This window comes from Pongo abelii, chromosome 19 (genome assembly GCF_028885655.2).
Source record: "Pongo abelii isolate AG06213 chromosome 19, NHGRI_mPonAbe1-v2.0_pri, whole genome shotgun sequence".
Lineage (NCBI taxonomy): Eukaryota > Metazoa > Chordata > Mammalia > Primates > Hominidae > Pongo > Pongo abelii.
The window spans coordinates 96093060-96106174 of record NC_072004.2 but is presented as its reverse complement, the minus strand read 5'-3'; the positions used below and the strand labels follow the sequence as shown (position 1 = coordinate 96106174).

The 13115-nt window shown below is 46.5% G+C and overlaps 1 protein-coding gene across 5 annotated transcripts in view; it reads right to left on the bottom strand.

The window, feature by feature from the left end:
* The window catches only part of RPTOR (regulatory associated protein of MTOR complex 1), a 415958-nt gene that overhangs the window by 325835 nt on the left and 77008 nt on the right, over nucleotides 1–13115 (bottom strand). For 4 of the 5 annotated variants that reach the window (XM_024235062.3, XM_024235063.3, XM_054535892.2 and 1 more), the window contains exon 2: nucleotides 9401–9503. In XM_024235062.3, coding sequence (XP_024090830.1) covers nucleotides 9401–9503 — 103 coding nt within the window. Of the gene's footprint in view, nucleotides 1–9400; nucleotides 9504–13115 lie in introns of those variants that run through there. The other variant, XM_054535894.2, reaches the window with a different exon arrangement.

Genomic DNA, 13115 nt, shown 5'->3' with positions numbered 1-13115 from the left:
CTGCCATGAGGCACACGGCATCACTAGCTCCACTCAGTTAATTCCCCCTGCCTGCCATGAGGCACACGGCATCACTAGCTCCACTCAGTTAATTCCCCCTGCCTGCCATGAGGCACACGGCATCACTAGCTCCACTCAGTTAATCCCCCCTCCCTGCCATGAGGCACACGGCATCACTAGCTCCACTCAGTTAATCCCCCTCCCTGCCATGAGGCACACGGCATCACTAGCTCCACTCAGTTAATCCCCCTCCCTGCCATGAGGCACACGGCATCACTAGCTCCACTCAGTTAATCCCCCTCCCTGCCATGAGGCACACGGCATCACTAGCTCCACTCAGTTAATCCCCCTGCCTGCCATGAGGCACACGGCATCACTAGCTCCACTCAGTTAATCCCCCTCCCTGCCATGAGGCACACGGCATCACTAGCTCCACTCAGTTAATCCCCCTGCCTGCCATGAGGCACACGGCATCACTAGCTCCACTCAGTTAATCCCCCTCCCTGCCATGAGGCACACGGCATCACTAGCTCCACTCAGTTAATTCCCCCTGCCTGCCATGAGGCACACGGGATCACTAGCTCCACTCAGTTAATTCCCCTCCCTGCCATGAGGCACACGGCATCACTAGCTCCACTCAGTTAATCCCCCTCCCTGCCATGAGGCACACGGCATCACTAGCTCCACTCAGTTAATCCCCCTCCCTGCCATGAGGCACACGGCATCACTAGCTCCACTCAGTTAATCCCCCTCCCTGCCATGAGGCACACGGGATCACTAGCTCCACTCAGTTAATTCCCCTCCCTGCCATGAGGCACACGGCATCACTAGCTCCACTCAGTTAATCCCCCTCCCTGCCATGAGGCACACGGGATCACTAGCTCCACTCAGTTAATCCCCCTCCCTGCCATGAGGCACACGGGATCACTAGCTCCACTCAGTTAATTCCCCTCCCTGCCATGAGGCACACGGGATCACTAGCTCCACTCAGTTAATCCCCCTCCCTGCCATGAGGCACACGGGATCACTAGCTCCACTCAGTTAATCCCCCTCCCTGCCATGAGGCACACGGCATCACTAGCTCCACTCAGTTAATCCCCCTCCCTGCCATGAGGCACACGGGATCACTAGCTCCACTCAGTTAATCCCCCTCCCTGCCATGAGGCACACGGCATCACTAGCTCCACTCAGTTAATCCCCCTCCCTGCCATGAGGCACACGGCATCACTAGCTCCACTCAGTTAATCCCCCTCCCTGCCATGAGGCACACGGGATCACTAGCTCCACTCAGTTAATCCCCCTCCCTGCCATGAGGCACACGGCATCACTAGCTCCACTCAGTTAATCCCCCTCCCTGCCATGAGGCACACGGCATCACTAGCTCCACTCAGTTAATCCCCCTCCCTGCCATGAGGCACACGGCATCACTAGTTAAAGGTGTAGCACAGCTGGTAGGAATAAAGCTGGAGTCTTGATTAACACAAAAATCTTGATTTCTAGTAATAGACCTCAAAATGCTAAGACCAAATATAAAATCCTGAGGTCTGCCTTCCAAACGGTCTAACATGTTTGTAAGTAATTTGATTGCACCAATCCCTGTAAGGAAGGCTTCTTCCATGGCCCCCGTCATTCTCATCTTGAGGAAGGCAGAGCAAACCCATCACAGAGCCCAGCCCCATCACTAGTACCCCACTCCTCACCTTCCTGGCCAAGCTGCTCCACAAGCTTCACCACCTCATCTGCCTTCGCTCTTCAGGTCACTACAAGCAGCCTGGACCCCACCTCTCAGGCTTGACAATGCTGACCAGAAGCTCCTCCATGCACTCATCCACAACCACCCTGGTCCTCCTCTTCGGCACCCCTCTCTGCACCCTCAGGGCCTTGCCTCTGCCCCACACCCTCTGGTCTAGTTCGTACTAGGCGGTGACCTCCCCTGGGTCCTCTAGTCTATAACGAGCCCCCTTCTCCCACCAGATCTGCTTTCCACTGGATGGTGGCTCCACTTGGAGGTTCCTACAAGCACCTCACCATGTGCGAAATGGAATCCCACCATCTGCCCCGCCGGCCCAGCTCCCAGTCTTGGTTACTGGTGTATCATCCTTCCCTCGGCTGGCCAGGCCTGAAACCTAAAGCACTTGTTGAAAATGCTAAAATCCCTTCTTCAATAATCCTAAAGCCACAAGGTGGGTCTGGGCAAAGCTGGCATCTGTCTCAGGATGATGGGAGCCACAGTGGCCTGGAATGAGCTGTCAAGTCTGACTGGGCCCAGAGCCCATGCAGAGGAAGAAGGAGAAGTGTGGCTGCAGGAAGGTGACTGTATGGGTGTTGGACCAGGGCAGTGAGAAAGGCAGACATCGGGGGTGAAATGGCAAAGGATAACGGGGTCTGAGAGGAGCAGCAATGGCAGAGAGAAGAGGGTTCACGCAGGAGGAGGCACCACATTAGCCAATACAATAAGGAAAAAGGATACCAAGGTTGTCACTGTCAGAAGATGGAGCTACAAATATGGAAAACCCCCATGAGATGGAATAGGAGGCACAAATGTACATGTAGAGAGGTACAGAAACGCTGAGACAAATGTGTACAGAGAGAAGCACACGCACACAATATGCACACACAGTATGCACATGCACAGTATGCACAGGCACACAGTATGCACGCACACAGTATGCACGCACACAGTATGCACACACACAGTATGCACACACACGGTATGCACATGCACACGGTATGCACACGCACACGGTATGCACACACAGTATGCACACAGTATGCTTATACACAGTATGCACACGCACACAATATGCACACACAAAGTATGCACACGCACACAGTATGCACACACAGTATGCACACGCACACAGTATGCACACACAGTGTGCACACGCACACGGTACGCACACACACACACAGTATGCACATGCACACAGTATGCACACACACAGTATGCACACACACAAATACGCACACACACAGTATGCACACACAGTATGCCCACACAGTATGCACACATATATAGTATGCACACACATGCATTTCCTTGCTCTGTCCAGTGAGAGAGGTCCCGGAAGCAATAGCACACCAGTTCAAAGAGAACACCTGGCACCCAGATCTCAGTTTCTACCACCACATTCCACTAAGAGGAATGAGGCTGGGAAAAAGACTAGATGAGACAAGTAAGCACATGCTCCACGAATGATGCAAGCAAGACAGAAGCCAAAGAAGCCGGCCCAATGGGTTCCCAACAACCAGAGGGAGACAAGCTCGGCACCAAAGGATAACACTGGATTCTAAATCCACTGAATGAAAATGGAGGCCATGAATTCAAAATGAAGAAACTGAAAGTCACGAGGAAAGGAATCTTTGCACAATCTCAAAGCACGTCTTCCCGAAAATACCTATCAACTACAAAGGGGAATTTCACATGAGGTCCAGCAGGCGCCAGCTTAATCAGGTGAGAAGATCTGCATGACCAGTAATGGATAAATCACAGCCCCGCACCACCTGGTGCAGCCCGCATGAAGCAGGCAGCTCTGCGTGATGCTCCTGCCAGCGAAGCATGACCTAAATTGAATCATTAGGAGACACTGGAGACATTCTACAAAAAAAGAGGCTGCCACCTTCCAGTGCCAGGGTCAGGGGGTCACGGAATGCCTGTGGAACTGCTTCAGACAGAATGAGAGGAAATTAGGATGGCGCATGGCTGAGCAGGATCCTGGTGCTACAAAGGACATTCCTGGGACACTGGCAAACCTGCATGCAGTTGAGGCTTACGTGGCAGTCACACGTCCACGCGAATGCTCCTTGATTTTGGTGACTGCATTGTCATCTGGAAAGAGAAACTCTCGGTTGGCAGGAATTACACACTAAGGAATTCAGAGGTGCTGAAGCACCATGTCAGCTGCCTTCTCTCAATGAATCAGAAAGGAAACAGCTTAGTACTATACTTGCAACTTTTGGAACTTTTTTTCAAAATAAAAAATGGGCCTAGCGTGGTAGCTCATGCCAGTAATTTCAATACTTTTAAGAGGCCAAGGTGGGAGAATCACTTGAGCCCAGGAGTTCGAGATCAGCCTGAGCAACAAAGTGAGACCTTGTCTCCACAAAAAATTCTAAAAGCGTGGGGGATGCACGTCTACAGTCCCAGATACTCAGGAAGCTGAGGGAGGAGGATGACTTGAGCCCAGGAGTTTGAGGCTGTAGTGAGCTATGATCACGCCACTGCACTCCAGCCTGGGCAACAGAGTAAGGTCCTATCTCACAAAAATAAAAATTTTAAAGTAAATAAACTAAAAAGTAAAACGCGGGCTGCAAATGTGCTGATTCAAATCACTAGGCTTCTTTTTCTCTTATGCCATATTGTTAAAACCACCATCACCAGGACCAGGCACCTACCCATTTTTTAATAAAGGCCAAATAAAATTTTTCCAACTTAGAAAAAGCACATGCCCTCCTAAACTCAAAACTCACTTGAAATTATTAGAAAGCAGACGATATTCCTAAACTGCAGGAAAACTTTTAAAACTCAATTTTTAGAAATCTCATTTGCTGGATCTTTCACACAAAGAAAGCAGCATGGAGTTTTTTCCATTCTCATTAACATTGTGTAAATACTGATCAAAGAGACTGTGTGGGAGAGGGCAGTGAGCTCTGCTAAAAGCTCAGGCTCCTCAGGCGGGGAAGAGCAACTGGATCCTCAGATGACACCACCCACACAACCCCGAAGGGCCTGTGCATCCCGTCCCCGGAGCACACATAGGGATCCGCATGAGGAAGGCTTGTTCTAAAAGCCTAACATAAGCATCGCTGTAGAGGAAGAGAAAACAACTGATTACATTCAGCTGTGACGAGGGACGGATGAAGTGGAAAGAGTCCACGGTGGCTAATAAGAAGTGAATTTCAACCAGCACAGTCACTGGGAGCCAGCAGTGAGCCAAGAGAGCATCTGAGAAAAATCAGCCACAAAACACAGCTGCTCCATCATGGGGTGTGGGGGACAAGCAGCCTGGAAGGGGTGAGGGAACTGTCATCCTAAAACACCCTCACATAGTGAGACAGCCAAATAATGCAGGAAAAACAACATTTATTTCCAATTCAGATTAGATGAGATTTAGATGAGAAGAATTTGGGTTTTTTTGAGACAGGGTCTCACTCTGTTGCCCAGGCTGGAGTGCACTGGCACAATCATGGCTCATTGCAGCCTCGACCTCCCAAGCTCAAGCAATCCTCCTGCTGAAGCCTCCAGAGTAGCTGGGACTACAGGCATGCCTGTCATCTCAAAATCGGCCACCCTGCCCCCCTAATTTTCTGATTTTTTGTAGAGGCACGGTCTCTTACTATGCTGCCCAGGCTGAGAATAATTTGTAATTTTTGTTAAAGTAATAAAGGGAACTTCTGCTTTTGCTTAAGATGTAGAAAGCTTGGGGGGAAAGAGATGCTCCAATCCTATCAACATAAGAAAGCTGAATAATCACCGACATCATCACTTTTCTTGAGCTCGTAAGGGAGCTGAGACCTCAGGGCAGACAAATAAACCGAATCCCACAGGCCCGTCCTCTCCGAGAGAGCCCGGGCACATGCCCAGCCCATCTTTGAAGAGCGCAGGTCTGCACAAGAAACCAGCTAAGATGGTAACGCGTCCTCGAGGCCCCACTGTGGGCTCGCATATCCGTGTGGAAACACAGGGGTTCCAGGCACAAGGGGCACTCACACTCCCCTGCATGCACCCCCACTGCACCCCCACTTCATGAGAAGCACCCGCTGGAGGCAGCACAGAGTGTGGAGAGGCTTGAAGTCCACCTGCCCCCAGAGACCTCCTCCCCTAGGAAGCAAAGCAGGAGACCCTCAGTCCACAAGAACAGGCACACATTCCTGTACCTGGGGAGTGGGAGGAGGTACAGACAAAACCTACCTTGCTCACCATGGGCATAGAACACACTGTTCCAAGACCCAGGTGAAGAGCATGGAGGATGGGGTGAGGGAAGGTGCAAAACAGGCTACTCCTGGGATAGGAGCAGAACACGCCCTGGGCACAGAATTCTACACTGAATCGAGGCAGACGTTTGCCATCACTGGGGGACAGGTGAAAACACTGCAACCGCACTACGCCCAAGGCCCAGACGCCCAGGGCCTGCCTAAGACTAAAGACAGACCAGGACCAAAGAGAACTCCCACCACTCCACAGCCTGGCGCTGAGTAACTAGCAATGGAAATCCTGTGCCAGGAGACAGGCAAAGCCAGGGACCACTCGGTGAGGCACGTGGGCAGGCACAGCTCAGGCTAGGGGTGGAGCAGGAGCCCTGGGAAAACCCCCTGGCATTCCTGTACCCACCCTAACGCACGAGGACTCTGCTGGTCAGCTTTATGTGTCCACTGGGCCAGGCCATGGCACTCAGCAATTCAATCAAACACGAACCCAGGTGCCACAGTGAAAGTACTCTATACACGTGGTGACATCCACAGTCAGCTAACTTAAAGTAAAGGAGATTTTCTTTGGTAATATGGGGGCCTCATCCAATTAGCTGAAGGCCTTAACAGCCAAACTGAGGTATTCCTGAGAAAGAAGAAATTTCTGCCTCAAGATCACAAGACATACATGCATACATACATACATACTTATACTTACACACACATGCAGGCACACATCTACTGCCCCTGTTTCTCTGGAGAACCTTGACTGATACAAGCACCAACTAATCACTCTAAGAACTAAGAGTGCTGTTGCAGTAGGTATAAGCATTACAACAACAAATTCCAACCCCAGTTAACTACTTACTAAACTATACTCATTCGCTATTATTGTTCTACACACAATGTCCAGCATGCAATTAAAATTTATAAAGCACAAAAAAAGCAAGGAAAAGCAAATTACAGTCAAGAGATGATAAAGGAATTAGGAGACTCAGACTCAGGGCTGACTCTGATTTCTGAACTATAGATCAAGGACTCTAAGGTAACTATGATGAACACAGCAGAGGCTCTAGAAGGAAAGGCGGGCAATATGCATTTCCCCTAGAGATGGAAACTAAAATAGTCAATGGAAATGCTAGAAATAAAAAACCCAATATCAGAGCAAAAGAATTTCCTTGGCTGGTTTATCAGCAGACTAACAAAAGCTCATTGCGACATGGGAGAGAACAAATGGAGGAGCTGCAGTACAATGTCCAACAGCGCAATACATAGAGAGCTGAGTCCCAGAAGAGAGAGACACACGGAAGAGCTGTGGTACAAGGTCCAACAGCACAATACATAGACAGCTGAGTCCCAGAAGAGAGAGACACACGGAAGAGCTGCGGTACAATGTCCAACAACACCATGCATAGAGAGCTGAGTCCCAGAAGAGAGAGACACACAGAAGAGCTGCGGTACAATGTCCAACAGCGCAATACATAGAGAGCTGAGTCCCAGAAGAGAGAGACACACGGAAGAGCTGTGGTACAATGTCCAACAGCACAATACATAGACAGCTGAGTCCCAGAAGAGAGAGACACACGGAAGAGCTGCGGTACAATGTCCAACAGCACAATGCATAGAGAGCTGAGTCCCAGAAGAGAGAGACACACAGAAGAGCTGCGGTACAATGTCCAACAGCGCAATACATAGAGAGCTGAGTCCCAGAAGAGAGAGACACACGGAAGAGCTGCGGTACAGTGTCCAACAACACAATACATAAAGAGCTGAGTCCAAGAAGACAGAGACACACGGAAGAGCTGCGGTACAATGTCCAACAGCACAATACATAGACAGCTGAGTCCCAGAAGAGAGAGACACATGGAAGAGCTGCGGTACAATGTCCAACAGCACAATACATAGACAGCTGAGTCCCAGAAGAGAGAGACACACGGAAGAGCTGCGGTACAATGTTCAACAGCACAATACATAGACAGCTGAGTCCCAGAAGAGAGAGACACACGGAAGAGCTGCGGTACAATGTCCAACAACACAATATATAGAGAGCTGAGTCCCAGAAGAGAGAGACACACGGAAGACCTGTGGTACAATGTCTAACAGCACAATACATAGAGAGCTGAGTCCCAGAAGAGAGAGAAAACAAAAAATAAATATTTGAAAAGATAATGGGAACTTTTCAAAAATGAAGACATCAAACTACACATCCAAGAAGCTCACAGAAACCCAAAAAGAATAAATTTCACAGGTGCAGTACTGTGCACACATAGTCCCAGCTACTCAGGAGGCTGATGCAAGAGGATCACTAGAGCCCAGATGTTCAAGTATAGCCCAGCCTGGACAACATTGAGAGACACCCATCTCTAAAAGAAAAAAAAGGGTGGGGAGAATAAATTCCAAAACAAACAAAAAACTAATAGGTTATAGGTAAAGCTACTGAGAATACAAAGGGAACATCTTGAAGGTTGCCAGAGAAAAATGAAACAAAATATACAGAGAAACAAAGAATTACAGCAGACTTCTCAGAAACTGCTAGCCAGAACACAACAGGTGACTGTTTTAAAAGACAGTGCTAAAAGAGTCAACAGAAAATTATATACCCAGAAAAAATACCTTTCAACCACAAAGACAAAATGAAGAATCTTCCAAACAGAAATCTAGGAAAATTTAATGCCTACAGACCAGCACTGCAAGATATGTTAGAGTAAGCTGTTGCGGCAGAATCATTATGACACCAGATAGAAACCTGGAACTGCGGAAAGAAATGAACGGTCCTCAAAACAATAAATATGAAGGCAAATATAAAAGACATCTATTCATTATTTTTAAAGATCTTTAAAAAACCGACAGTTCAGCAGTTCCTTAAAGAATTAAACATACCCTTGGCCAGGCGAGGTGGCTCACACCTGCAATCCCAGCACTTTGGGAGGCCGAGGCGGGCAGATCACGAGGTCAGGAGATTGAGACCATCCTGGCCAATATGGTGAAACCTCATCGCTACGAAAAATACAACAATTAGCTGGGTGTGGTGGTGGGCGCCTGTAGTCCCAGCTATTCAGGAGGCTGAGCCAGGAGAATGGCTTGAACCCAGGAGGCGGAGGTTACAGTGAGCCAAGATCATGCCACTGCACTCCAGCCTGGTGACAGAGGAAGACTCTGTCTCAAAAAAATAAATCAATAATAAATAAAAATAAAGTAGAAAATTATATTTTTATAATTATATTTTTATAATCTTTTTATTTTTTTATAATCATTATTTTATTTTTTATAATCATTATTTTATTAATTTTTCTTGAAACACTTTCTCCACTACAAATCACAGGTGAATGCATCTGAAATTACTTAAAGGTGATGTGACTCCAAAAAGAAAAAAAATCCTCAGATTTGCACAGCCGGAGACGGGCCCCTGGACCAGACCACAGGCTTGGCGAGCCCTGCCCGGGCCAGAGCCGGCCAGACGGCCTTTGTGGCAGTGGATGAGGGAGGTACTCACCGATCCAGCATTCCAAGCGCGCACAGGGCGTGGTCTTCACCACATCGGGAGGGTCCACACCAACATTCAGGCACAAAACTAAGGCAACACTGACTGTCTTCATCTGAAAACACAACAGGAAAAAATATATATATTTCAATATGGAACTTGTTTATGTGTTTTTCCAGCTTTTAAAATGTCCCCCACAACATTGAGCCCCTTCCCTAACCACCTGCCCTCCAGCCAGTCCTCCGCCCGTCAGCTGGCTACCCCAGCCCTAGTGCGGGAGTAACGCCCTTCTTTGAAGACAGGGCTTCACAGCAAAGGGGGCAGATGGTGAGAGGGACGTGGCAGGAAGGGCTATTCTCAGGCTTCCTTATGATAAATCTCCAGAAATGGAATTATTTGATCAAAAGGTATAAACATTTTAATGCACTCAATACATTCTGCCAAATTCCTTTGCAAAAAAAATTACACACATTTACACTCCCACCAGATATTAAACCAGATGTAAAATTCTTGTTATTTAAAATCATCAATCATTTAATGAGAAAAGCTGTGGTATTGATTTAGTTTACATTCGTTCACATCAGTGATGCTGCCTGGCTCTCCTAGCGTGCATGCACTGCCTGTGTTGTTCACTCTCCGTGGACCATCTACTCACTACTCATTCCTCGTACTTACACCGTGGCATGGCCACACTGACCTCTCGGCCCTCAAACCCACAGTTCCCTTGCTGGGAGTTCCAGCAAGGACTCCCCCGGGTCACCAGGCCGGCTCTGACTCTCTCCTCAGATCTCAGTTTAAAGATGAATTTCTTGGGGAGGCCTTCTCTGGATACCCCTCATCACACCTTCCACACTCCCCATTGGGGTGGAGCCAGCTGGGGAACACTGCGATCGCACCTGTCCTTTCCTCCTGGCAGAGCTCCAGCCCATGGATGCTCCTCAGTGGGCCAGAGACTCAAGTCCACTCATTTGAGCAAAACCCTGGCCCTGACCAGATGCTCACTATCTGCTGAATGAGGGAAGACATGTATTTTGGTACAGTGTTTCTGTTTTACATTGACCCTTTAAGCCGTCTGGATGTTATTCTGGTATACGATACAAGATAAGGATTAATTTTTTCTCATAAAACTAGCCAGTTGTGTCAATCCCTGTTAAATAATCTGCCCCACACTCACAGGTGTGCACAGATATATATATTAATTCTCACAGAGATAAAATTCTATTTCTGGGTAATCAAATTCATCCCATTAACCTATCAAGCAATACTTCTACTAGTACTACATTAATTTAACTAATTTATCTTTATATTTCATAATACTTGGAAGGGTCATTTTTCACCCTCAAATTTTAATTTTACTTAGCTATTTATATTAACTTTTTTTTTTCAAATTCATCAGTTCTTCAATCTTTTAATCCCATTGGGATTTTTATTAAAATTGCACTGAACTAAAATTGCAATGAAGTTTAATTTGAACTTAACGTTAAGAAGTAACATCCTCATAATATTCTATTTTTCTATACAGAACATAATATGGTTCTCCATTTATTCAAATGTTCCTTTAACTGTTCTCAGTAACATTTTTATAGTTTTCTTCATGAATAAATCCTGCGCATTTCTTATTGGGATTATTCCTAAGACCTGGTGTTCCATAGATCAGTAGAGTGATGACAGTTAACATTAATTTAATTGACAGTATATTTCAAGCAGCTAGAAGTGTGTGGTGGTACACACCTGTGGTCCTAGCTACTCAGGGGGCTGAGGCAGGAGCATCACTTGAGCCCAGGAGTTTGAGGGTACAGTGTGAAATGACTGTGCCTGCCAACAGCCACTGCACTCCAGCCTGGGCAACACAGCAAGACCCTATCTCTAAAAATAAATAAATGAATAAATCATTTTTTAAATACCTAAAGAAAATAATTCGAATGTTCCTAGCATAAAGAAAAGATAGGCTGGGCACGGTGGCTCACCCCTGTAATCCCAGCACTTTGGGAGGCTGAGGCGGGCAGATCACCTGACGTCAGGAGTTCAAGACCAGCCTGGCCAACATGGTGAAACCTCGTCTCTACTAAAAATATAAAAATTATCCAGGCATGGTGGTGTGCACCTGTAATCCTAGCTACTCGGGAGGCTGAGACAGAAGGATCACTTGAACCCGGGAGGCAGAGTTTGCAGTGAGCCGAGACTGTACCACTGCACTCCAGCCTGGGCAATAGAGCAAGACTCCATCTCAAAAAAAAAAAAAATAGAAAGAAAAAAAAGATAAATATTTAAGGTGATAGGTATCTCAATTACTCTGATTTGATTATATGAATGTATAAAATTATCACCAATAAAAATATTTTTAATTTTTAATTTTAAGATTTCCAGATATTTCATGGGTGTTTCAGGGAAATATATGTATTTCCCCATAACAGTTTCTTATTTATAATTGCTGATATATAAGAAAAACGGTTAGTTCCTTTACTAAATTCTTAGTTAAATGTAATTGCTTTTTGGTGATTCTTTTCAGGCTTTGAAAGTATACAACTATACTATCTAAGAATAATAAGTCTGTCTCATTCTTTCCAATAGATCATTCCTCTTGTTTCGGTTTTAGATCTTAGTGTATTGACCAGAACTTCTAAAACAACGCTAATAATAACAAAATGATGACAGTGGAGATCTTTGCACTTGATTTTCATGAGACATAAATGTTTCATTGTTCAGAACGATGCTGGCGACTGATTTTAAGTACAATCTTTATCACGTTGAGATAAGATTCTCTATTCAAAACAGAATTTAAAGTTGTATAGGAAAAAGGAAGCATTTTAGTGCCTCCTCTCTTAACAGTTAAAAAAATTTATTAATTATATCACTTTCTTTTTTTGTTTTGTTTCATTTTTGAGGTGGGGTCTCACTCTGTCACCCATGCCGGAGCGCAAGCGACACAATCTTGGCTCACTGCAACCTCCACCTCCTGGGCTCAAGCGATCCTCCCACCTCAGCCTCCAGAGTAGCTGGGACCACAGGGTGTGCCACCACACCCAGCTAATTTTATTTGTATTTTTGGTAGAGATGAGGTTTGTCGTTTTGCCCAGGATGGTCTCCAACTCCTGAGTTCAAGCGATCCACCAGCCCAGGGCCTCCCAAAGTGCTGGGATTATAGGCATGCGCCACTGCACCCAGCCAATGATATCACTTTCTAAAGGAACTGCATCTCTGCCTCCGTGGATATACTAGGAGAAGAATGTCTTCCCGCAGACATGTAACAGACGCCTCCATTATGAAGCGTAACAGACAAATGGCCCCTTCATCTATTATCAGGAGAAAGCACTAAAAATCAGAACAAAAGTCACTGTATTTAATTAGTCATCCTCCAATATTTAAGTGATCAGTATCCATAATCCCAAATCCCAATTATTGTATAGCAAACTCAGCCTTTGAGGAGAAACTGCTTAAAAGTAGACATTTCCTGGAAACGTTTCTGTGGTCTTCCCGTGGCCGTGGTGAACACCTGCCTCAAACACCTGCCTCACAACACTTTCAAATCAAGGGTGTTCCTTTCATGCTCTGTAATATGGAGAGGAATTGATTCAAACTCTGGAGCAAGTTCCAAGTTGCTTCCTAAAGGAAGAGGCTGGCTTTGCCTACAGTCATCTGCAGGGTCCCTCTGTGGGAAGGGAAGCCTTCTAATAGACCTTGTGCTTCCCCACAGCTTAACTGGTTCCCCACTGACTTCTTATCTTGT